The sequence below is a fragment of the Odocoileus virginianus genome, chromosome 4 (genome assembly GCF_023699985.2).
Source record: "Odocoileus virginianus isolate 20LAN1187 ecotype Illinois chromosome 4, Ovbor_1.2, whole genome shotgun sequence".
Classification (NCBI taxonomy): domain Eukaryota; kingdom Metazoa; phylum Chordata; class Mammalia; order Artiodactyla; family Cervidae; genus Odocoileus; species Odocoileus virginianus.
The window spans coordinates 35,465,432-35,492,048 of record NC_069677.1 but is presented as its reverse complement, the minus strand read 5'-3'; the positions used below and the strand labels follow the sequence as shown (position 1 = coordinate 35,492,048).

General features: G+C 35.9%; 1 protein-coding gene across 4 annotated transcripts in view; it reads right to left on the bottom strand.

Annotated features, from left to right (window-relative positions):
- The window catches only part of SPATA16 (spermatogenesis associated 16), a 237,896-nt gene that overhangs the window by 168,374 nt on the left and 42,905 nt on the right, over positions 1 to 26,617 (bottom strand). For all 4 annotated transcript variants that reach the window (XM_070465891.1, XM_070465890.1, XM_070465892.1 and 1 more), the window contains exon 3: positions 1,414 to 1,559. In XM_070465891.1, the coding sequence (XP_070321992.1) occupies positions 1,414 to 1,559 (146 nt within the window). The remainder of the gene's footprint in view (positions 1 to 1,413; positions 1,560 to 26,617) is intronic.

The window sequence follows — 26,617 nt, the reverse complement described above, 5'->3', positions numbered from 1 at the left end:
GGGTTTGGAAACTATGGTTGCATAAGGTGTTTCCAGAAAATATAGAGTCAGATTTTCTTTGGTATCAAAGAGAATCTGTGTTTAGGTTCTGCAGTTTATTTAAAGCAAAAAGTTTCTTTCCAGCAGGTTATCTTAGGAATTTCAAAGTGATTTTGTTGTCAGTAGGCTCTTGATGTCAAACTTAAGCCTTTAAGTTTGAGGTCTCCATAGAGCTAGTAAGAATATCTGATGGAACTTCTATATCATTGTGGATATAGAGTTATAAATGAGTTTTAGCATGTTGGCAGATCTTGTGCTCACATAATGAGTCTTAATATAATTGATGGTTATGTTTCCTACTGGTTATTAACAGGGAAGGTGTTATGTTTTCATGTTGATATTAGTTTTGTTATTTGTGTACAAAAGAAATCCAGGATGTATGAGCTCAGAGAATGAACAAGACTAAAGTTTTAGGTAAATTGCTCTAAATCAGGCAGGGAGGTATAGAGGCATCATAATTCTAAGAAAAGAGCTATTTAAAAGATATAATCATTTTATCAGATTAAACTGAATACTACCCATGATAAGATCAAGGCCTTTAGGGAACAAGATGTAGGAGAGGACATTTTTATAGGAAAAAACATAGGGCTGGGTAACCTTGAGGATTCTAGGAAACCGAAAGCTAATACAGAGTTCTGAAGAGGATAGAAATATATAAAAGAAATCTTAAAGGACAATGATAAAAAGATGATTCATACCTTTGGACAGCTGTCGCACTTGCCCCTTCATAACATCCTTTGAATCAGTTGAATCAGTTATCACCAAATGAGCCATAAACTTTCGCGTCTTTGCTCATGGTTCACAGCTGGAATTTCTTTCCACCATTCTTTGTGTCTCAGTCAGTTTGGGAAATCTTCCTCATCCTTCTCACGCCTTACTTCACCTTATTCACTCCCTCCTTTATTTGGAAAGTCACTTGCTCCTGCAGTGGTCTGCCTTTTTATTTTGTCCTGCTTTGGGCTTCCCTGGTGGCTCAGAGGTTAAAGCATCTGCCTGCAAGGTGGGAGACCCAGGTTCGATCACTGGGTTGGGAAGATCCCCTGGAGAAGGAAATGGCAACCCACTCCAGCATTCTTGCCTGGAGAGTCCCATGGACAGAGGAGCCTGGTAGGCTACAGCCCACGGGGTTGCAAAGAGTCGGAAACGACTGCGTGACTTTCACTTTCACTTTCACTTTATGATAGCTAATTATGGGTTTATTTCTTCCCTTAGGTTTTGAGATGCCCTTTGTGGTCTCTCTGATTGTCTAGCTTAACATAAATCAAGTAGTAAAGAGATGGTTTTGGTTTTGTGATTATATTTAAGTGGAATCTAAGTTAATCCTACAAGCTCACATCATACTCTCTACTTGCAGTTGTTAACCCTTCATTTTACCTGTGCGCATGATTCAGGGCAAGGTCAGGTTTCCTCATCCGCAGATAGCATGCAACAAGCTTTGTCTCAATGAAACTTGCCACACTAGCTATATCTTCAGCAGATGCTTCAAATGGTTTTCCCAGAACTGCTCCTTTGCTGCAAATCTTTAAAAGAAAAAAAAAAAAATACAATGTTTTAAATTTTCTAATCATCTTGACAAATAATTGATCTTTTAAATCAACAAAACATAATATATACACATACTTTTCCAAACAAGTAAACTATTAACATTTTGATCGTAAATTAATCAAATTTTTCCTGTTCACTATTAAGTGACTGTAAGTAACACATTTTATTGTAAAATGCTTCCTGTAAAATATTTTTAAAGTATGATATATTTTAAAGGGGTGCCATTAGCTAAGAATGTCTGTTTTTAAAAATAAAGCACACAATAAGCAAAGATATTAACAGAAAACCAGGTATAAATCATATTAAATACCAGTGCTTTTATGAAAACCCAGCTAAGCAATAATCTAGCACACTATCAAGTTTGATTTACTATAATAAGTGGTATCGGAAGTAAACTCCTAGGAGCCATTAACATGATTGGTGATTAATTTGAGTCTGAATCATATTCTCTAGGATGTTATTGAAAGAAAAGAAGTGAAAATTTATTAGAATTTATTGGCAGCGGCCACAGTATCTGAAAAACATGGCAGGAATGTGGAATTCTTAATAAAAATTCCAGGAAGTCAATGGTTTCTGGGCACCATAGATAAACTGTAGAGGAAGAAAATAATTAATTTGGGGGAGAGAACCCCAAACATTAAGAAGTATCAATAATATGACAAGGATAGATCGGTACTTTTTTCCCCCTTAGAGTTTTCTACTGCTCCTGAGAATCGAGGCTGATGGGGGAGGAGAGACTTCGCCATCACTTAGTGACCTTATTCAGAATATCTGCTTCTCTGCTATTTTCTATCTCCTGTATGCTTTTCTCACTAGGGGTAGTAATATTTGGGGATTAGTACCTCTTTGTATATATCTCTGTGTAAGATTTCTTGTATTCTAAATCCTGTTTTTTAAAAAATGTTATTTAAACTAATTTTCTTTTGTAGATTAAGTTGAGGTTGCCTTGCCATTTACATTAACATTATTGTCTATTTTTTAAAGTGCAGATAGGTTGAGAATGGGTTTGTTCTATTCTAAAATGTGTTTCTCTTCTTAATCTTATCCAATAACTATAAGCTGAAGGAAAATCTAGATGTTTTACATCCTTCGTTTGAATTGGTAGTTACCTGGTACTACCTGGATATTCTGTCAACTATGATAATTCATATCATTTTAAAAATTCTTTTCCAATTAGATGGGAGAAATTTTTTAATACATACATTCATTCAATAAATATTTATTAATTACTAGTAATCATCAGACAAAAAAATACTACCCTTACATTTTAATTTGGTCTAATTATATTGGATTAATTTAATAGGTCTTTTTAATAAATTTTGGCTATTTTCAGTTCTGTGTAAATTCCTGTTTTTGTATTCCTTGCCTATTTCCATTGATGTGTTAATCTTTTTATTAATTATGAGAGCTCTTTATAATCTAGCATTCATTTTCCTATACAACTATGGACACATAATCAGACATAAAGGTTTCTCCCCCTCTAATTGCCCTTCAGAAAAGGGTCAACTTCTATTCATGTTCTTATGAGGACTCTCAGGATACATTCCTCAATTATTTGGCAAGGTGGGAGAACAAAGACTTTTATGGAAGATACACAGTATTTGTAAATGACCTTATTTAAGTCAAGGCTAAATTTCGATGCTTTATAAAGATTACCTGATAAAATTCATAATAATAGAGACAAAGTATTTAACAGTGATTTAGTAACTATTCCTGAGAGTCTGATCTCACAAATGTCAGTGTGGTTGTAAACAGACTTTAAAAAATAGTTTAAGAAAGTGTTATAATTTGAACGTGATAGCTTGAGACAGCAAGCTATCTCCTCTTCTACCAGTTTGATCCTATACGACCCTGAGATACCTAAAATAATGGTTGTTTAGGAAGAACAGAGAAGGCAATGGCACCCCACTCCAGTACTCTTGCCTGGAAAATCCCATGGACAGAGGAGCCTGGTGGGCTGCAGTCCATGGGGTCGCTAAGAGTCGGACACGACTGAGCGACTTCACTTTCACTTTTCACTTTCATGCACTGGAGAAGGAAATGGCAACCCACTCCAGTGTTCTTGCCTGGAGACTCCCAGGGATGGGGGAGCCTGGTGGGTGGCTGTCTATGGGGTCACACAGAGTCGGACACGACTGAAACGACTTAGCAGCAGCAGGAAGAAAAAACATATTTTTGGATAACACAGCTTTTTATAAAGTCAGTGGAAAATAACATAAGTAGAAATTATGTAGTGTCATTTGTTAGCATATCATTGTATTAAAATTCTAGACTTTCCTGAGTAGTTTTATCCTTTAAATTAAATCAGCATATTTCCCCAAAATCTTAAATGCTCAAATCTCATGGATTTTTTTCACATAAAATCTTGGGCTTCCGTGGTGGCTCAGATGGCAAAGAATTCACCCGCAAAGCAGGAGACCTGGGTTCGATCCCTGGGTCAGAAAGATCCCATGGAGAAGGAAATGGCTACCCACTCCAGTATTCTTGCCTGGAGAATTCCAGAGACAGAGAAGCCTGTTTGTTTAAAATCTTAAACGTAAAAGAAAAAGCCCCACGTTGTATATGCCCTTTTCCCAGTCCGCCTCTTTGTTCGTATCAGGTGTGATAGAGCAGATACAGCTCCTTTCTCAGGCATACTTTTTGTGGGATGAATACAGGGGCCTCTAGCGGAGTAAATTCCACAAGGACATTCAGATTATACATGGCAAGAGGAGGCTGACCTTCAAGTTTAGTAACATTAAGACTTTGTCTGTGAACATTGAAAGAAAGTGAAAAATAAGTGCCTGATCTTCTAATGAGTGCTACAGTCTCTACTTCTGTGAGTTTCAAGGCCAAAAAAAGGAATAAAATGATCAATCTTACCGCTCCAGAGTGTATACTTTATAAAACCAAACTGTAAGCAAGGAAAGACAATAATAATTTTTCAGTTCACATTAAAATGGAAAAACACACAGCCTGTGTATTTGTGGCGATCGTGATTTATCAATCAAGTACTGTAAGATAGAGAACTTTCTGATTTTATCAAAGGTTACCTTATTTGTTTGCCAAAGTGATGTGTCTTTGAAATAAGCTTTGCAGTAAGGCAAATTGTTACAAATATGTTGATGTTAAAGGTAGAAATATAGAAAATATAGACAAAGTACTGGTATCAGAATTATAAAGGACATTTCAGATATTTTGCTGAATTTTAAAATTTCAGGTAGCCATTTGTCAAGACTAACAAAGTGAATTCTCTAGAAGATCAAGGACTTTAATATGAAATGTATTTATTTGCATGCAGGAAGGGTAACTTATTTCAAGTTGTATTTGTCTAAAGCTATACACTTTAGCTTTTTGTGAAATGGAAACAAGGTAATAAAAAGTTTTAAACTACCTAATATAGTAATTAATGAGAAGACTTTGAATTAGAAAATAAAAATAAGGTGTTAAATTTTTGTTTTAAAAGGAAGCATGGACAAGTTAAAAGCATAATTTTTTAGGGAAAATGAAGTAAAAACTCTTTTGGGTATAGTTGTTGTTTTGATGAGAAACTGGATATTAAAATTTCAAAATTTAATAGTAAATTTCAGTAGTAAATTAAAATCACAGGCTAAAATTTTAATTAAAAATACATACTTTACAAAATATATTTGATAGTTTTCTGAAATAGCCTGATAATACTTCAGAGTTATAAAAAGCTATTAAAAGTTTATAAAAAGTTGTAAAAGCTTTTTCTAAGGTATTTCAAAGTTGTTTTAAGAAAAAATATCAAACCTATTTTCAGAAATTGTGGCACAATGGAATTTCAAAGTTTGTTTAAAAACACAGATAAAAATAACAGAAAGCCCAATAATAGCAGAAAAAAACCAAGATTAAATTTTATGTTTTGGGTCCCATTGTTAAAAATACAACTACACATTTTTCTTTAATTAGTTTCGTCATTAGTAAGATTGATATTGCTAATAGATTCTCATTTAATAGAATATTGTATGATGACTGTTTGCCCACCATACTCCTGGGACATAATTCTGAGTGATCCTTGCAGATCTAGGAAACAGCAATAAATCTTTAAAAATGAGACATTATTTTAGCTATCAATTATCTATAAATTACAATATATATCATTCAGTTGGAAAAATTTTAAGCTTTTTAATTGTTCAGGAAATTACCAAAAGGAAAAAAAAAAGATGGAGAGTAAGTTGCCCATAACTCTATTACCATGTTTAATTGCCATTAATTTCTTGCATATTTTCTAACATAATTTTCATATTTTTATAATAAATTATAACTGTATATAATAGTCCCATCTTTTTACATAGTTTTATTTTTATGTTTTTAGTTGAAATCTAAAACATTACTCACTTTATAATTATAGTTGGATATTTCGATATTCTTACTCTCAGCAAGTGATAGAAATATTAGAAAGTAAGTCAGCAAAGATCCCGATGATTTTCACAACATCATTAACCAATCGAATGTAGTTAACATATATATAAAATTCTCCATTTTACAACATATTTTTGCTCAGTTGCCCTGGAAAAATCACTGAAAATTCAACAGTTAAAAAAAAAAAGAATCCAGTTGGAAAGTGAGCAAAGACATGAACAGAGTTTTCTCTGAGGAGGACATGCAATGGTGAATAGGCTCATAAAAAGATGTTCAACATGTTTATTGTTTGACATCATTAGCCATCAGAGAAATGTAATTTAAAACTACAGTGAGATATCACCTCGTAGAATGGCTAAAAAGTATTAACAACATCAAAATGGTGACAAGTTGGATCACTCACACCTTGCTGATGGGAATGTAAAATGGTACAGCCAGTGATGAAAACAGTATGTCAGTTGCTTAATAAACTAAACATGTGATTACTGCACAACTCAATAAGTACCCACTGGGCACTTATCCCAGAGAAATGAAGACTTTAGTTCACAGAGAAATCCATACATGAATAATGTTTATAGCAGAAAGGGAACCAGAGAGCTCACTGAGAGTCTCCTTTTATTTGGGGGGGGAGGTGGTCTCTTTTATAAGGGAACAAATCCTTTTCAAGAGGGCTCCACCTTCAAGACACCTAATCACTTCCCAAAGTCCCCATCTCCAATACCATCATTATGGGATTCAGTTCAGTTCAGTTCAGTCACTCCGTCGTGTCCGACTCTTTGCGACCCCATGAATCGCAGCACTCCAGGCCTCCCTGTCCATCACCAACTCCTGGAGTTTACTCAAACTCATGTCCATCGAGTCAGTGATGCCATCCAGCCATCTCAGCCTCTGTCGTCCCCTCCTCCTCCTGCCCTCAATCCCTCCCAGCATCAGGGTCTTTTCCAATGAGTCAACTCTTCACATGAGGTCACCAAAGTACTGAAGTTTCAGCTTCAGCATCAGTCCTTCCAATGAACATCCAGGACTGATCTCCTTTAGGATGGACAGGTTGGATCTCCTTGCAGTCCAAGTGACTCTCAAGAGTCTTCTCCAACACCACAGTTCAAACACATCAATTTTTCAGCACTCAGCTTTCTTCACAGTCCAACTCTCACATCCATACATGACCACTGAAAAAACCATAGCCTTGACCAGACGGACCTTTGTTGGCAAAGTAATGTCTGCTTTTTTTAATATGCTGTCTAGGTTGGTCATATCTTTCTTCCAAGGAGCAAATATCTTTTAATTTCATGGCTGTAGTCACTGTTGGCAGTGATTATCAAGCCCAAGAAAATAAAATATGCTATTGTTTCCATTTTTTCCCAATCTATTTGCCATGAAGTGATGGAACCGGATGCCATGATCTTAGTTTTCCAAATGTTGAGTTTTAAGCCAGCTTTGTCACTTTCCTCTTTCACCTTCATCAAGAGGCTATTTAATTCCTCTTCGCTTTCTGCCATTAGAGTGGTATCATCTGCATATCTGAGGTTGTTGATTTTCTCCTGGCAATCTAGATTCCAGCTTGTTATTCATCCAGCCCAGCATTTGGCATGATGCGCTCTGCATATAAGTTTAATAAACAGGGTGACAATGTACAGCTTTGACATGCTCCTTTCCCAATTTTGAAACAGTCCACTGTTCCATGTCCAGTTCTAACTGTTGCTTCTTGACCTGCATTGTGGTTTCTCAGGAGGCCAGAAAGGTGGTCTGATATTCTCATCTCTTCAAGAATTTTCCACATTTATTCTGACCCTCACAGACAAAGGATTTCATGTAGTCAATGAAGGAGATGTTTTTCTGGAGTTTTCTTGTTTTTACTGTGATCCAAATAATGTTGCTAATTTGGTCCCTGGTTCCTCTGCCTTTTCTAAATCTAGCTGTTCATCTGGAAGTTCTTGGTTCACATACTGTTGAAGACTAGCTTGAAGAACTTTGAGCATTATCTTGCTAGCTAGTTCAGTTATAAGGTAGTTAGAACATTCTTTGGCATTGCCCTTCTTTGGAATTGGAATGAAAACTCACCTTTTCTAGTCATTGGAGTTTTCCAAATCTGCTAGCATATTCAGTGCAGCACTTTAACAGCATCATTTTTCAGGGTTTGAAATAGCTCAGCTGGAATTCCACCACCTCCACTAGCTTTGTTTGTAGTGATGCTTTCTGAGGCCCACTTTATTTCACACTCCAGGATATCTGGCTTTTGGTGAGTGACCACACCATCGTGATTATCCAAGTCTTTAAGATCTTTTTTTGTACAGTTCTTGTGTGTATTCTTGCCACCTCTTCTTAATCTCTTCTGCTTCTGTTAGATTTTTGATGTTTCTGTCCATTATTGCGCCCATCTTTGCATGAAATGTTCCTTTGGTATCTCTTAATTTTCTTGAGGATATCTAGTCTTTCCCATCCTATTATTTTCCCTCTATTCTTTGCATTGTTCACTTAAGAAGGCTTTCTCATCTCTCTTTGCTAGCTTTTTATTTTTTGTGTGATGTTTCCCTTCATTTTTTCTAGTAATTTTTTTTTTTTTTACTTTGTTTATTAAAATATCAGTCTGCAACAGATTGGGACAAACTGAAGAGAATTGGATCTTTGCCACAGATAATGAAAAGAACTTTACTAAATTGTTAAAAATTTAGATAATTAAGAAATTATGAAGAGAAAACAATTCACAATTCCATTATTTAAGAATGACCATTCCTAAATGTTAGATATTGGTGTGGATATCTCCATCTTACCTAACTTTCTATCTATTGATCAATCATCTATCTATGTCTTTATCCTTCCATTTACTATAATGATATTATTCATTCTCCATAGTATTATGTTTCTTTCTTTGACTATATCTTGGGCATTAATAAATATAAATTTATGCTATTTTTCAAATGGCTGCATAATTTTACTAGATCCCCATTTAATATTTTTCCTAATGAGAAATTTCTCCAGAGACATTGAGAGTTCTTAATATCATAAATAATATACATTGAATAGCCTTGTGTATACATCTTTGTTCACACATTTGATCATTTCTAAATTTTCATATTCTATCTGTTATAATGTCCTCTTACACGTTGGAATTGCTGAGTCAGGCATAGACATTACAATCCCAAAAAGCATATTTTAGGAAATATACAACATGAAAGTGCTTTCCAGAAAAGTCTTACACTTTTGCCAACAAAGTGTCTTTCTTGTTTTTCCTATATCCTCATGCACACTAGATATTAGCGACGTTTTAATCTATTCTTTGCTAATCACATGGGCAACAAAGACACCTTATTTTAATTTGATTATTAAAGCAAGCACTCATATGTATTGGCCATGTGTATGTATACACTTCATGAATTTTATTCATTTTACAATTGAGATATTCTAATTCATATAGATTTATTTTCACTTAGTGCATATTTAATTAGATTTTTTCCAAATATATAATTTATTTTGAGTTATGTGTACCATGCTTTAGTGTCAGGCTTATGCTGGCCATATAAAATGAATTGGAAAGATTCCCATCTTTTTCAGTACTCTGGAACAGTTGGAAATAGTTTTAAAAATTTCAGCCCAGCTTTTTTAACCTCTTTTTTTAATTTGATTATTGTTATGTGTGGGTTTTCAATGTTTTGTATTAATTTTGTTAATTTATATTTTCTTAGAAAATTATCTGTTTCATTCAGATTCTAAAATCTGTCATTATAGTGAAGAACATTATATTCTTAGAACATCTTAAATGCCTATGTAGCAGTGGTGTCATTCTTTTTTTTTGCTCTCAGTACTATATAGTTCTGTTTTGTTTCTTAATTGGAATTGCAGGGGTTTGATTTTGTTTTCTTAATACAAACATACTCTTAATTTATTAATTCTCATATTCTTCTTCCTAATTCATTGCTTTGGTTTTTATGTTGGCTTTGTTATTTTTCCTTCTGCTTTCCTAAGGGATTTTGTTTTGTTTCTCTGTACTTCTTTTAAGAACTAATATCTTTAATTAATACTTAACTCATTTATTTTAGCTTTTCTCATATAGAAGTGTGTTGTGTGCTTTATTTAGGAAAAAAATTCACAGCTTTTATTTCCACCTATTTTTTGCCAATAGCTCTTTAAGAAAATGTGTGATTCTTATTCTTCAAAATGTTACCACCTGCTTTTCTTGGTTACTTGTAAGACTAGACCACTTTGCATATTTGTTAGTCATTTATATTTCATCATTTGTGGATTATTTACCATTTGTCAGCCCCTTTACCATTTGTCTTTTATGCTCTTACACTTTTTCCTGTTTATTTTTATGAAATCAGTCATGGGTGCCTGGAGTTCTTGCATGTTCTGCATTTCTTTCCCCATCCTACAAGTTTGAACTTGTCTAAAGAATTGCCTCTTACTCCACGTGGTAGCCTTTCTCAAGGTACAGGTGTTTTGACTGCAGAAGCTCAATGCTGAGGGACCCTTCTTTACTACACGGGACAAACCTCTGAGAAAAAAGCCAGTATAGCAGGAATAAAGCCAAAGATTAAGAGGCTGGAAAGCCTAATGCTGAATCCTGAAGATCTTCCCTTGAATCAAAATATATAAGATAATTTGAAAAGGTAGTATTCATTTGTTATTTTGAAACAGTGAGATAGGGATTTGAAGAAAATAAAATTAAGAAATTGAGAATTAAATTGTAGCATAAATTTTAAACTAGAAGCAATATGTAAAGAATAAGTGATATTATCAGATCAGAAATATAGAGGACAATATTTAAAATAGGAAAGATTTTAAAGACTTCATTACTGATGAATTTTTATAATTTCTGAGACTTTTTCTTGTATATAACTACATCTAACTTTTTAGTATCTCCATAAAGTAGATAAAACAGTTTGTTCCATTTGACAAATACTGAAACCTATGGGGGAAGAAAGTCAACTGCATGATAATGGATGGTAAACAGACTTGTGTTGGTGACCATTTTATAGTGTATAGGGATGCTGAATTATAATCATAACCTCTTGAAACTTATACAGTGTGTTTTAGAAACATAAAAAATATATGCCAAAAGAAATCTAGTGGTTTTCCCAGGGGCTAAAATTGATGGAAATTTCTCTTTCCTCCACATCAGCCTCCTCGCCCTAAATTATTCTGCTCAATACTTTTTTTTTTTTTAATTGTTAGTACCTAGCACCCTTGTTCAGAGAAGGCAATGGCACCCCAGTCCAGTATTCTTGCCTGGAAAATCCCATGGACGGAGGAGCCTGGTAGGCTGCAGTCCATGGGGTCGCGAAGAGTCAGACATGACTGAGCGACTTCACTTTCACTTTTCACTTTTATGCACTGGAGAAGGAAATGGCAACCCACTCCAGTGTTCTTGCCTGGAGAATCCCAGGGATGGGGTCGCACAGAGTCAGACACGACTGAAGTGACTTAGCAGCAGTAGCAGCAGCACCCTTGTTAGCCATTCAGTAGAACTTCTCATGTAAACTTCCAATGGTTTTTCTGTTGGAAAACGTGAGTTCAGTACTCCATCTGAGTTTAATGCTTCCCCTTCTTTTTACTGTGTAGAATCTTTCCTAAGGCCTGACTGCACAAGAGATTGGTCCAAACTAAATACTAGAGATTGAGTTGGTAGCTATTTCTTGGTTCTCCTTGCAGCTCACCTTGGTACTATTAGAACTTACATATAGAACTTCCTTTTCCTGGAGAATCGTAAGGAGAAAAAAACAGAAACAAACTTCAACCTCTAGAATTCACTGCTCTTTCTTTTACTACCTCTTCTTCTCATCCATATCTCAAGGGAACATAAACCATTGCTTATCAATTTCCATTTCCTAAATGTTGAAAGAATTGACATTTATGCATAGATATAAAAAGAGAGTACTAATAGTGGAATTAAGGGATGAAATAGCACTGAAAGCCCCAGAAATGAGTCCTGGAGCACAGTGGGGAACTGCTGGCATTCTAGCTGCAAAAAGCCCTGTGTCTCTGAGTTGGGCATGCAGTAGATATAGGTGATAGTCTGCTTTTTATCATCTGTTCTTCCTTGAGGCTTTGTTTTTGAAAATCCTACCTGGTGCCTGGCAGACCTTTGCAATGATCTTCCTGTGGATTAATGCATATAGAAGGATGGGTTTAGACACAAGAGCTAACCATCATCATATCCTGCCAATTTGTCAATGGGATCTTTACAGTCTCTTTTTAGATAAATGTTCATATTTCAAGGGTCTCATAACTAATAGTTTTCAATTTTAATAAATATCTTTTTATACTCTCTTAACAGACTGGAAAGAATCTCTGCATCATAGAATAACACCCATTGGTTTTAAATTTTCTCTGATCTTGTTACATGAAAGAGGAATGAATCAGAGAGCTAATCCCTTGTAACTTTCCACATGGTGCCACATAGATCTACTAAAGTGTCTCCCTGGGAGAGAGAGAGTATGTGGGGCTGAGAGATACAGAGAGTTATGTTCACACATCAGTGAACTTAAAAGTACCATCAGGGTTTTAGGAGCAGTGCTTTTCAGCCAAGTAGGCCAAGATGTGACCTCTATTAAATTTATGGGAATTGGAGAAATGAGGTTACTCCCTGGGTGACATGCTGTTGAATGACAGTAAAAAGTAATTAATCACTCCTACTCCTATTTGTTAAAATAGCTATGCTTCAATCTTTTTTTTTTTTTCCCCTTTCAAGTAGCCTTAAAATAGAGGTGTGGCCACAGTGGGTTCCTTCTACTGTGTTTCACCTTGATCTGACCAGCCAGTAATTTGCTTATGCTCTGAAGCATGTAAATGATACACATTAACCTTCAGGGTTTTTTTCAGGGATACCCCTAAACTCTAGCTATCTGATGTGCAAAGCAGATTAGAAATATGGCGGGAGTGAGATGAATTAATACAATAAATCTTCCTTCCTTCTTGCCCAGGAATTTCAGCTCATAAAGATAGCAATTTTAAAATGAAGATAATGTTAATAGTGTACTTGTTTCAAGGTATTATTTATATTATAAAGTAAATGTATTATCACATACAAAGTCAGCTCTTGTACAGTAATTATAATAGCCAGCAGTTATTCAGTGTTGACTGTGTGTTTGGCATTGTGCTAAGTTCATATAGTATTGTACTTGATATTGTCTTTTATTGATGATATCTTATTAAATATTATTACTAATTTTTAGGCAAGGAACTTGGCTGAAGAGAAGGTACTAACTTATCAGACAGTAAGCTCTAAAACTGATTTAAATCCAGGTCTGTCAAGTCACCTAGATCCTATATTTTTTAGATAGCATTTTCCTTGGCTGGCCATTAATGAGTCACAGTCACATCTAGAAGGACAAATGTGAATCTTAACAGTTATCATTAGTGTTAGTTTCTTATGATTACTTATTTAATATTCATACATGCAGTGAGACAGATATATATAGCAGTCCAGTGATCTCTAAATATCTGTATATGTATGTATCTATCTATCCATCTATCTACACCTCACTGGATTACCACTAAGGAATTGGGAATATAGTTAAGATAGGTAGGGAAAGAGAGAGAGATGGATCAACATTTATTAAGCAACAGGTAAGGTACTTTTACATATGAGAATCACTGAATTCCTACTATTACCCATTTTATAGACAGTTCATTAATTCTAGAAGCAAAGGAGCCTGGAACATGTGAAAATGGAGAGAAGAAGGACTAGATTATGTACTTGAATAAAGAAAAGAGATGGTGGAGTTTCTCTAGGGAGAAAAAGAGCACAATTCTTGTCAAGATTACAGGTCTTTGCCTGGAATCTAGGGATGAAGCCTTGCTGATTGCAGTGAGGGCCTACGGGACTGTAGGTTGTCATGTCAGAGTGACTAGTTCTGTAAGCAGGAGAGTTTTTGAGCTACTCCTTTATCCTCATTGCTGAATAGCTGTAAAACTAAAATTAATAGTTTGAGTACATTTGATAATAATTGGGGTTTTTGTGGAATCTTTGGTCTTTATATATTAACCTTCAGTTGTATTTCTTTTAAAATTTATATTCATATGAATTAAATGTTTTTCATTAGCTCATTTTGTTTAAATGGGGGAAAGCTGGGTTATCTGGGAGTATATATTTTATTTTAAAATGTCGGGATAACCATACTAAGAGAAGTGAGATATCAAACAATTACATGCTTTTGACAGGACATCATTTTCAAGAATTTAAGAGTAGAAGGAATTAATAAAACAATAATCTACAAATTCATTGCCCTATGAAACATCACTTGATTTCATTCTTATGTTCTCTTTTAGCTATTAAGGACATTTATAGCAGTTTTAATTATTTTGGAGCAAACTCCATGAACACACAGTAGGAAAAAACTACCCCTAAACTCACGGCAATATGCAGTTATTTTCTGTCCACGCATCTACAGGTTGGCTAAGACTGGCCATTCTAGGCAGTGTTCAGCTTGGTAGTTTTAACTCTGGGTTAACTATGACTTGTAACAGCAGCTGTCTGAGACATGATCTTCTCATGGAAAAAGCAGGAGTGGAAGAGAACCAGACAACTGGACAAGCACACTGAAAGCCTCAATCACTTCACGTCCACTAGCATCCTGTTGGCCAAAGAAAGTCACATGGCCACGCCCAATGGTAAGAGCTGAGACCATGGCTAGGATATGGATGAATAATAATGCTACGATTGGGTGGGGGTGGGGTGAAGAATTGGAACAAATAATTTAGTCTACTGCAAGCAGAGGAATATGTTTATTTCCCTAAGAATTTCTTTCCCAAATTCCTCAACCACGCATACTCATGCGAAGGTGTGCCATGTGGGTTGTGACACAAAAGTTTAGGTCTCTACTACCACTGGTTTCTTCCTTTTCTTCCAGTAATGCTGAAGTTTTTTCAGGACAGAAACTGTTCCGAAATTGTATGTTCCACAGAAATTTAAGGAGTTGTTACATTAAAAGCATTTCTCAGGTCAAATAAGTTACTGATAAACCTAACTGGAGAGGTACTAAAACTACTTAACATACTAATGTATACTGCAAATATCTAAGAGGAAGATATGGCAAACAGTATTTCACAAACTTATTTGACTGTAGAATCCCTTTCCTGCAACAAACTCTTTTTTTTTTTTTTTTTAAAGAACATCTTGAAGCCCAGAATTTTGTGAAGTTCATTTTGGGAAATGCTATCCTAAGGCAACTTCCATCTTTCTTACTTCTTAGTTCAAGTGGGGCTGGCATCTGGTTAATGCTCCAATTCTGAGATAAATGTTTCTAAAAAGAATTTGAGGAGAGGAAGAAGCCGTGTTAGCACATCTGATCTGAAGGCAATGTAATTTTATTATTGATGTGAACTAGTATACTCTATTTCAGTTTATATGTTACTCATGTTACTATTATGTTAGTCAGATTTAAGCATGTCTCACTGTCTTTTAAAATTCTCTTTTTAAGAGATGTTTGTGTACATATTTAAAGCACACTGGAACTTACTATTTGTGGATGTCAAGAGTTTTGGTTTTTTTTTAGGTCCAGGAAGAACAGTATTCTGGGGTCATTTAATCCTTTCTGTTATATCAGATACAAAAATCTAATTAGCATTGTTTTTTTTGTTTGTTTTCTTTTGTTTTAAATTATCAATACCAATGATTATTTTCCTTCTTTACTTCTCAAAATATAAGTTTAAACTAATAACTTGATGTTGTGCTATGGAGAATAACACTTTTTAAAAAACACCCATGAGACTGGGACAGTTTTAGCTCAGTAAGAAATAATTTTTTACACATAAAATTTTTATAGAATGTTATAAATGAAAAAAAATTATTTTAAATATCTGAGATTTTAAGGCCAGTCAGGGATAGTAAAATATTTGAAGAATATGTTATATTATGTGAATAAAGGGACTGTGTTAATCAATATTGTGACTTTTTAAGAGTTTGCTTTTAAAAATAGGATAAAGGAAAATGATTCACTATCTTTGAGGTAAAATGTCAGTATGTTTCTGCATAATCCCTTTCTTATCTATATATTCTAATGTCAAAAGAGTGATTATGTGGTGTATGATGTTCTGGTGTAGTGAATATGATAGGACAGTACATGGTTCCCAGTTCCAAGGGGCAGCAGACTCTCTGGAACCTTTCAAGAGAGTTTCTGGAGAGGCGCTGAATAGTTAATTCTATACTACTAAAAATATTTTCATGGGGATTTGCAATTTATATAAACCTTTATGAAAGTGAAAGTGTTAATCACTCAGTCGTGTCTGACTCTTTGCAACCCCATGGACTATGACCCTCGGGCTCCTTTTCCCATGGAATTCTCCAGGCAAGAATATGTAACCATTATTGTCTTATTTTCTCTTCACTGAAGCTCTAAGAAGCAGGTCAGACAGCCACTGACTGCCAGTTTGTGGGTGATAAAACTAAGATTCAGAGAAATCAGTGACCTGCCTGAGGTCACATGGTTCATAAACAGATGATGAAGAAACTATTTCTTCTCATTTCAAATTTAGTGTTTCCCCTGTCTTTGAATGTTTCCTTCTGAGCTGGTTTGTTCACAACATTTGCTTTCTGATTCCTCAAGTATATAGTTCATGTAACAAATTAGACTTCATCTCTCATGACTAGTTGAAAAATGGTGGAAAGGGTGGGAGCTGAGGAAAAATAGTATGGTCTTCAAATTTAAATATTTTAGGGGAAAAGAGGTATAAAAGCAATGATAAGAGGATCTAAATTCCTGAAGGGACTATTAAAGCAATAATTTATGAGTCTTTGCAGAGAAAAAAAGTTTATATAGTACATGCAAGTCATTTCTCCATACAAGGATAAAACTTTATTTAAAGCGCAACCACTGCCTTTCAATGTAAAGGCAGGCATGCTGTTTCCCAGAGCTGGTGGGGAGATATAATGGAAAGGAATACTTTTGCTAGAGAACTAATCAAGATTTCAAGGGATGTGAGAATAGGTAATAACTTACTTTGATGGCTCTCAGTCCAAGTACAGAAGAAGGGAACGATTACTTTTTCTCTCATCAATGAATACCCTCACATCAGAGTCTCCTAAAGGCTCTGTGAAAATGTTTTCCATTTCTAAAATAAAGGGAAAGACTCACCCAGACAAATAGGTAGTGAGTTTCTGTATTGACCCTGTTTGGGAAATTCAGGTTTAACATGAAGACAACACTTCCCATCTCCTGTCTGTCTATATGCTAACTAATAGCAGGAACCCCTAGGAGAAAAATGTATGAAGGAGAAAATATATTCCTACTTCAATATTTTAGCTAGTTACATGTGATGGGGATAAAATTCATGAGGAAATGTGATAATTATAACACTGCTGTAGTGAATTATACCATAAAGTAATTTAAATTTGTTAAATTTCATTTATTACCAGAATAATATTATTTCATATGCCATGAACACTGCTAAGCCCTTTACTTGTATTATCTTATAGATTCAATATTATTTTCACTTTATAGATGGCTTCAGGTGTAGGCAGTTTAAATAACTTCCTCAAGGGCACAAAGCCATAGTAAACAACTAAACTTGGATTCAAATTCACATAACTCAGAGCCCTGAGGATATTCTCTTAACTACTGCCTTTTACTTATTCAAATTGTTATTGCAGTATAGTTGTGTTTCGGCTGTATGGCAAAAGGAGTCAGTTTTACATATATTCACTCTTTTAGATTCTGTTTCCATATCAGTCATTACAGAGTATTGGATAGAGTGCCTTGTGCTATACAGTAGGCTTTTTATTAGTTATCTATTTCATACATAAACTACTGCATTTAAACTACTATTTAAATACTGATTACTACAGTGTTGGTACTTTAGTACTAGGTCCCAGACCAGAAATATGTATATCTTTCTACAGGAAATGTGTGTATCTGTCCCTTATCAGTTATGACAGTTAAAAAGACAAATGTATTGAGGAAAAAATAAAGAGTTAAAAGCATCATATCTTTAGAATGGGGAGTTCTTTGGATAAAAACATACCAGGTGGTTAAATATATCTGAAGACTGAACCAACTAACAACATGCACTGATTCTATTTTAGTTGTTGCCACATCATATTAACTGTGGATCATACCTGAGTGATTCTGACCATGTAAAATCATTTTAACACTGACGCCAGATGACCAGAAAGGAGAGATGATATCAAGTACTACCTTAACTCATTGACTTCCCAACTGTCAGATTTGCACATTATCTTAGTCTCTTTTTACTGCCAAGAAATGATATCAGGACAAGGCAGATGAATGAGAATTGCTTTCCCCCTAATTAGTATTACAGATCTTCCTTCAGGGTTCTTGTGAGTCCTGAGGCCACGTCACTTTCCAAAAATACCCATTGAGCAGCTGCAGACTCTCCATTGCCCAACATTGATGGCTATCTTTCACACTAGTGTTTGGTAATGATGAATAGAAGGAAACAGGTCTGCAGATGAGAAGGAAAGCTTCTTGCTGTTCTTTTCCATCTATTATGGTTACACTAATTACAAGAACTTGGGAACATTTGCAGTACAAACCCATTTTGCAATTCTGGCCTACATATGATATCTAAAAATGTCTATCATTAATGTCACCCTGAAAATGCTTTAGTTTGTTAAAGAATTTCTCTAGGTGCCCAAGTTTATAAAGTTACTGTCTGAAATATGATACTGTCAAAAGATTGACAGTGAGTTGATATAGATAGGGCAGAAGTTCAGGTGCAATTCTCGGTATTTCTTGTGAGCTTGACAAGTCACAAATACTGTGTATGCAGTCCTCATTATGATTTGAAATCACTGCTAGTTTCAAGGAATACATTGTTGATGATAATATGGTGAACATAAAAAAGAAAAAGCATATCCATGATGAAATCCTCTTTTAAAATAGGTCAAAAAATTAAAAATAATCTCCAAGCCCCTTCCCTAAAATGAAACCCCATCATTGATAAAATAACATTTTTTTCTTTGTAGGTTATAAAAATTGTGTCTTTTTTTAATATATAAGGGAAGAAAAAACAATGATATTACTACATGTTTTCCATATGAATTTATTTCCTCTTTATCTTTTATTTACTTTAAAATATGTTTTCTTTCATCACTTAGTATTGAGTCAACAGAAATAATCATATTCAGTGATCAAATAGTACACGTTAAAGCTATAATTCCCAATTAATAACACAAAAATTATAAACCAAAATTTCTCTCATTTAATTCATTAACCTACTATTAATCAATAAAGGAAACAGTTTTCCCACCCAGTGTATGAGTAGCAAAATGTTATTAATGTTCTGAGCAAAATTATTCCTGAAATGTTATTTTAATAATTCTTAATTTTTGAAAATGTGGAATTATTGGTGAGGGTGTATGTGAAGGAAAACAAGTCTGTTGTGATTAGAACTGTAATAGGGGTTCCAGATATAGCAAACAAAAATACATGACACCTATTTAAAACTGAATTTTGTATAAACAATATTTATATAAAACAATTTTTATAAATTATTTCATATAATTCATGTCTCATATATTTACATATTCCACACCACACTATACCATGCCACACCATACCCTAAAATATCAACAATGTTTATCATTGCTGAGTCTTGGAATTATTTGCAGTTTTAATGCTCTTTTCTTTATGCACTGAGTGTTTGGGGTTGTATGCAACATGATTTTCTAGAACAGAAGCCTGGGAGGGGACAGAGCACAAGTCCTGTGTTTTGGCAACGCCCTAAGGTAAGAACCCTAGAGAAGGGACTGACAATCCACTCCAGTATTCCTGCCCGGAGAATTCTACGGACAGGAGAGCCTCTCGGGCTACAGTCCATGGGGTTCCAAAGAGACTGAAGTGACCAACACCTTCACTAAGGTAAGAGATTCCCTAAACCCAGGCTAGGACTTCTTTAACCAGAATCCACTGAATTACTCTGCAGAAAGGAGGAATCAGAAAAGAAATTCCTCAGAGGATCAAGTAGTTAAAGACTAGGCAACCCCTGGAGAGTCAGAAAGCAGGCACACGCACTGCAGAGGTGACTGGAGCCCTCTTTGTCAACGAGGAGAAACCAAGAATGGATTTTTCATGTTGAGATTCCACAGTGCTAAGTGAAGCCACTTCAGGACCCTTCACTTGCCATTTGATTGTTCTTACTGAGACCTAGGGCTGTGGGTGTGAATCGGGATGAAGAAAGGAAGGAGGAGGATGGTGAGAAGTGAGATCCAGTGGAGACATGTGGGGAAGCCACCACGGAGAATTTTATCACTTTACAGAAATAATATCTTGGATATCACTTTTGTTGTCAAAATTATATTTGCCTAATGGGAGAATCAAACTTAGGCAACTTCTGTTCTTGCCAAGACTGAATTTAAGCAAACACTAGACAACTCCCGAATGGATTCCCTGATTTATGAACTTATAAAATGGTCCTGCAGGGAAGATCAAAAGCACATGTCTTCAAGTCCTCCCTTCTTGTTAAAGTTGGAGAGTTCTGCATAAACATGCTTGATGTCCCCCAAGTGATCAAGGGTCCTAAATTGTTGGGGGAGAAGATTATATCTGCTACAGGCTCAGAATATGATAAATTCTCTGAAAATGTACTTTGAGAACAGGTAGCAGCCCAGTTCTCACGTGTTCTATTGTAAAATTTGAGAAGGAGTGAGAAAGGAACACCAAAGCTGCTGCTTCATAAATATGTCTTTCCCTTATTGTTCATTTAAGAATAAACTGTTTATTGAGTATCAAAAATCAAAGTCTTATCTGGGAATTTATAGTTGAGAAATAGGAGAGTTAGAGAGAGGGAATGAGACAGAGAGAGAATGAACCTGCAAGCACAGTAGCTAACAGATGCCTGGCAGTGACCAGGCAAACAACTTTAAAATAGACTTGTATTCTTACTCAAATTAAAAATGCCATATGACTTGTTTCTATTCAATTAACTGCTTGCTTCTCATAGCCAGTCAGGCCAGAACTTCCACCACCACTCTTTTCCTCTGCCAAGTTCCTGATTATGTGTTAAGACTGGAGGGTAGAGGGAATGCTATTTGCCTCCAGCTGATGCAGATTAATAACTGAGACACAGGAACCATTTGGAAGAATAATGAGTCGCTTCCTGGTCTAAACACCAGCTCCAGGCAATGGTTGACCAAACAAATACAAAATCATAAGGAGGAAAATGGAGGCCTCTGTTGAATCTTGAAAGAGGAAAATTCAAAATACACAAAAGTGTATTTTAACAAGCAGGTAGTCATTTTATGGAACTTGTGCCTTCAAAACGGGATATAGGTCAGCAACAACAATGATGACAAACCAGAAAAAGATAAAGGACTTTAAAAAGGTTGTGGAGTAAATGACACAACACAGTTCTCACTTCAAAAATGTTCATTAAACCACTGGAATTGCCTAGAAATTTAAGATCCATGTTAAACGATTGAGTGATAGTTGCATTCTTGTCTTTGGTTAAATTTCAAGGGAACATTGTTGGTACTTTATGTGCGATGTCAATGTTTACTTTCATATACATAAAGCATTTATTGTGCCATGCTGTTATTCTACAGGAGTTGTTCAGTTGCTAAATTGTGTGCGACTCTTTGCAACCCCGTGAACTGTAGCACACTAGGCTTCCCTGTCCTTCACTGTCTCCCAGAGCTTGCTAAAACTCATTTCTATTGAGATGGTGATGCCATCCAACCATCTCATCCTTGGCCACCCCCTTCTCCTCCTGCCCTTAATATTCTAGAGTATTAAGTACTAATTTAAACATGACTGTTTCAATTCATCAAATACATTTTGTTTGGCATTTATTAGGATGAACATATGACTTTTCCACCTTTAGTCTATAAATGTGGTAGTTATATAAGTAGAATATCCTCTGGCTGATCCATGATTCAGGCTACTGAACCATGATTTACTCTGAGAGGCCATCTATGATGCCCCTATATAAGGTTAGATGCTCCTGTTAGGTGTCCCCATGGCACCACATACCAGATCTGCCTCAACATTTGCAAGGCCTGGGGCAAGAATACAAATGAAGTACTACATCCCCTTTGTCTAAATATTTTAAAACTATCAATCAAGCTAGCAACCCGTTAAATAAAATATGTTCCATCCTCCTACCATGACAAATATATCCTCAAAACCACCTGGAAAACAAGGTTCAAATTAGAATTTCAGAATCTTCAGAGCTCTGTTCTAGAACATGACTTTGGGGGAGAAGTGGCCCCGGCCCTTGTCTGAAGTCCGTGAACACTCCTCTTTCTTTTTCCCCTCCCCCCTCCTGCCTCCAACCGGAGCTGCCAAGGGATTCCTCTGCCTGTGTGTGGACCACTCAGACCATACATGCAAGCCCTGTTCACAGCCTTCCCCAAACACTGTGTTTTACCTGTCCTTTGCTGGGCGTATACGCATAAGCTCAACATTCAGTAGGTGAATACAGAGACATCTGCTCTGGCCCTAGGAGTGGGTTTAGACCATTCAAGGAGGAAATTCTGGCATCCCTGTTATGCAGAGGAGGGTCTAGTAGGGATTGTGAGCTCCAGATGGACATGTCAAGATATCTCACAGATGTCTGCTGTCTCCTTGCCTGGTGAGAAGGGGTACTGTGGGTGGTGGGGTAGGGGGCGGAGAGAGTTTCTCTGAAACCTAGGACTGAGGCCAAAGACCCTTTCTGTCTGAGTCTAAGGGTAGTAGTGCCTTGAACCATCCTATCCTAACACTTATCAAAGTTTTTTCTCACTTCTCTTTTTCTTAACGCTGTAAGCACTGGATATGTCTTGTTCATTCTTGCATCATAGGTTCCTAACATGGTGCCTGGCATCAATTAGGTATTTATAAATGTTTTTGGAATGAAAAAAATGCTAATCATCTTTAAAACAGGCAACATCTTTTAAAATATATCTGAAATTTATAAAAATTATAATGTTTTAGGGCTTAATGAATAATTTTAATTAAAAGTCAAAATTTTATAGGCTTCAGCTTTTTACTACATTGATATAAAACTGGAAATAAATAGCATACATATAATTAAAACTCATACACATAGAAATTGAAAAATCCTTTCAAATGATAATAGAGAGAAGGGAATATTTTAAAATTTGACAAGATATTTAGGAAGAAAATCTATATGCAGGCAGTATTCCTAACAATTCTCTATTAAGAAACTGAAGCATTTTAATCAGTACTGATTGGGAAATGGTTATAGTATATCGAGTTGATGAAGTATTATTCTATAAGCTGATAAAATTATAATAAGGATTAATGACATGAAAAATATGTGCAATATAATTTTAAGTAAAAAAATACAATGCAAAATGTATACCACGTATTTGTAATACCAAAGTTATTTTTATGTATGAAAAAGATGGGCAAAACAGAAAAATGATAACAACTGCATCAGGGTGGTAGAATTGTGGTTCAGCTTTTTCTTTTAAAAATAATTTAACAATATAGCAAAGCCTCTGTCCAAAACTAAAACTTTTAATAATATTAAATAAAACCACTTAGGTATGAGTAGATTTTGAGTGCCCAAGGATATTTTTTTCTGTTAAATTAGTTTTTGTTTGCTCATGCTCTATACATTGATGTAACTTTATTTAGAAAAGGAGAGTAACCAAATTTTATACTCACACCCGTATGATTATATATAGTCATACACATAAATGTATATTTAAATATAATTTATATTAAAAAATGTTGCTTTTCTTTTTTATTGGCTGTGCTGGGACTTCGTTGATGTGCACACTTTTCTCTGGCTGTAGTGAGCGGGGGTTACTCTCTAGTTGCGTTGCATGGGCTTCTCATTGCAGGGGTTTTTCCTGTTGTGGAGCGCAGGCTCTCGGGCACATGGGCTCAGTAATTGTGGCTCCCGGGTTCTGGGGCACAGGCTCAGTAGTTGCCACACATGCACTTAATTGCTCCGTGGCATGTGGGATCTTCCTGGATCAAGGATCAAATCTGTGTCTCCTGCTCTGGCAGGCAGATTCTTTACCACTGAGCCACCAGGAAAGCCTGAAATTTATATAGATATATATATATTTTTTTTTATCATGATTTATATTTATATTTTCATATAATTTTTATTTTAATTTTTATATTGTTTACTAAGATAAATTTAGACACACTGGAGAAAGCCCAGAGGAAAGGAAATGTAACCTGAAAATTTCCTTATAAAAACTAAGGACTTTTAGCCTGGAGAAGACCCAAATTATATTTCATGTATGTCTTAGATACAAACTGCGGTCCTCTAGAAAAGGCCCCAGACATTTATTTACTCACTCACTCACTCATTCAACAAATGTTTAGGAGACTGCTATGCTATGGGAGCCTTTGCCAGATGCTAGAGAAGTGATGAATAGTACTAGTAGGTGAGTGACCATGGAACTTCGGTGATGTCCTGATGGGAGAAAGTATAACCAGAAGATGTAACACTCACGAAGGAAGGTTTCCACGAACCCAGGTTAAACACTTCTCCTGGTCAGAGCTGTTCAAGGATGGACCAACCACCTACGATGAAGTAAATTCCTTTTCAGGCTGCATAACCCATTGGCGGTGATGATGCTATTTTTAAAAGTAGATATGTAATTGGACCAGAAGACTTCTGAACTTTGAGATTCCCTCTATCTCATGCCCAAATCAGAGACAAGTACATCAGAGGAGACCAAAGAAAGGAAAACAAGACTCAAACTACTGGGGTAGAGAATTGGTTTGGACATAAGAGACGAACTTAACTTTCAGAGGAATAATTTTCTTCAGGTTGTGACTAGAAGTTAGAGGGAACGCTGACAGGCTGTGGAAACATACATCTTGTGTGGAGCCTTCTCTTCTTTACAGGCAGGAGGCTGCATCTGATGGACTCTGCGAGTTTATCTCAGCTTAGCTATTGAAATGTTCTTATCTGTGGGTGGCTGAGGAAATTAGTGCCTGAGAGGAAGCTTCAGGAAAAGAGCTGAGAGGCAGAGGAGGCCTCAAGTCAACAGCTGAGATGGAGAGCATGATTGTCTGCGTCAGTGACAGCCGTCAGGGGAAGCAAGGATAGGACCCATTAGTTTCTGCGGGAAATGAGCTAGCAGAGGCTCTGAAGGGGGGCCTCTCTGTGACTTGAGGGAACCTGAAGAAACGGTGGCGGCAGTTGCTTGGTGTCAGGACACGAGAGGCAAGGATGAGGAGCTGTCACCGCCAGGGGTTTTGCAGGTAAGCCTGTTGCAATCACGAGTGAGAAAGGCACTGGGGAATCACGGATGAGCACCAAGGAAGGGATTGGGACGCCAGGCATGAGGAAGTGGGGAGGAACGAGTAAACCGTTCCTCCTGGATTCAGCTCACGCAGCCCTTTCCACACAGCAGGCCCTCAGGCGTGGCTGGGTTTGTGATTCCTGACCTGCAGGTTGGAACTGTGGATTGTAATCACACTCCTTATTTTTCAGATGTACTCTTTACTGAAAGTCCTGTTATTAACAGGTGCTGCTGAACTCCCTCAATGAAAATTCAAAAAAAAAAAAAAAAAAGAAAGAAATTCAGATTAAAAATAAAGCGTATGCTTATGAATTAAGGTGCTTCCACATCACCACGTCACGTCACCCTGAGATCATTTCTTCACAAATGAGGAAACTGAGGCATAGAACTCACAGGGATTAGATGGGAAGGAGCCAGATTGAAAAGGCAGGTTTTCTGACTGTAGTTCCTGAATGCTTCCGGTGAGTCGCTACAGCATTGTACTTGTCAGGGAAAGCAGCTGCAGTTTGTCATGCGCTTTGGCAGTTTGTGCTTCTTTTGTCAGCATAGTATACAAATTGATGAATTTAACATGAGAGCAATAATCTATTAAAGCACAAGAATATAGTAAAAGTAGGGATGGTGCTTTAGTTTTTCAGAGGTGTTAATGAGATAAAAAATTATGAGTGGCAAGATTGTGATCGTTACATATGTCGAGTATAAATACAATCCAGTTGGCTTCTGAGCAATTCCCTTTTAGGAATAAAGACTGCTGTCTTGCCCTTAGTCTGAGTCACACTGTTGGTCTCAGGACAATTAGATGGGAGAACATTGACAACTCACCTTATGCATTACCACGTCTGGGGAAAAAGGTGCTCAAGAATAGGCCTTATTGATATGCATCTACTACCACCATTTCTGCACATAGAGGCTAAAATATATTTCTTTTCCTTCTGACCTAGCTCATTTTTATCATTAGTTTAATATTTTCCTTATAGCCTTCTTTGCCCTTAAAACTAGGGGAAATGTACCTAATGAGTAACTTTAACTTAAAAGAATGTCAGCAATACGGGGAATAGATCCATAAGCAAATTCATGAATGTTGGTACTTCTAATATAAAGTATAATCATTTGTTTTTTTAACTGGGTCTCTAACTTTACAGACATCTTTTGCTCTCAGAATGGGTTTGGATTTAATAAGTAGAAATGAATTTGTCTGTTTTCTCAGTCCCTGTTCTCACAGAACCACATTGCACATTAAGGTCATGTTGGCACTTGGTTTTCTTCATAATTACCTGCTTGTATGAGTGCCCTCATTAGTAAATTTGCTAATATTTCCTCATTATGAACTGAGGTCAAGCTGTGTTTTTGCATTAGTCGTTTGTGTATTAAGCCAGCCAAAAATAACATGTTTTCATTTAGAACTATCTGATGATAAGTAAAGGGTAATAGGGAACAGAATAGGCATTAGAAAAATAATTCAGTGCAATGTATAAATAAAGGTTGACTTGATCAAGT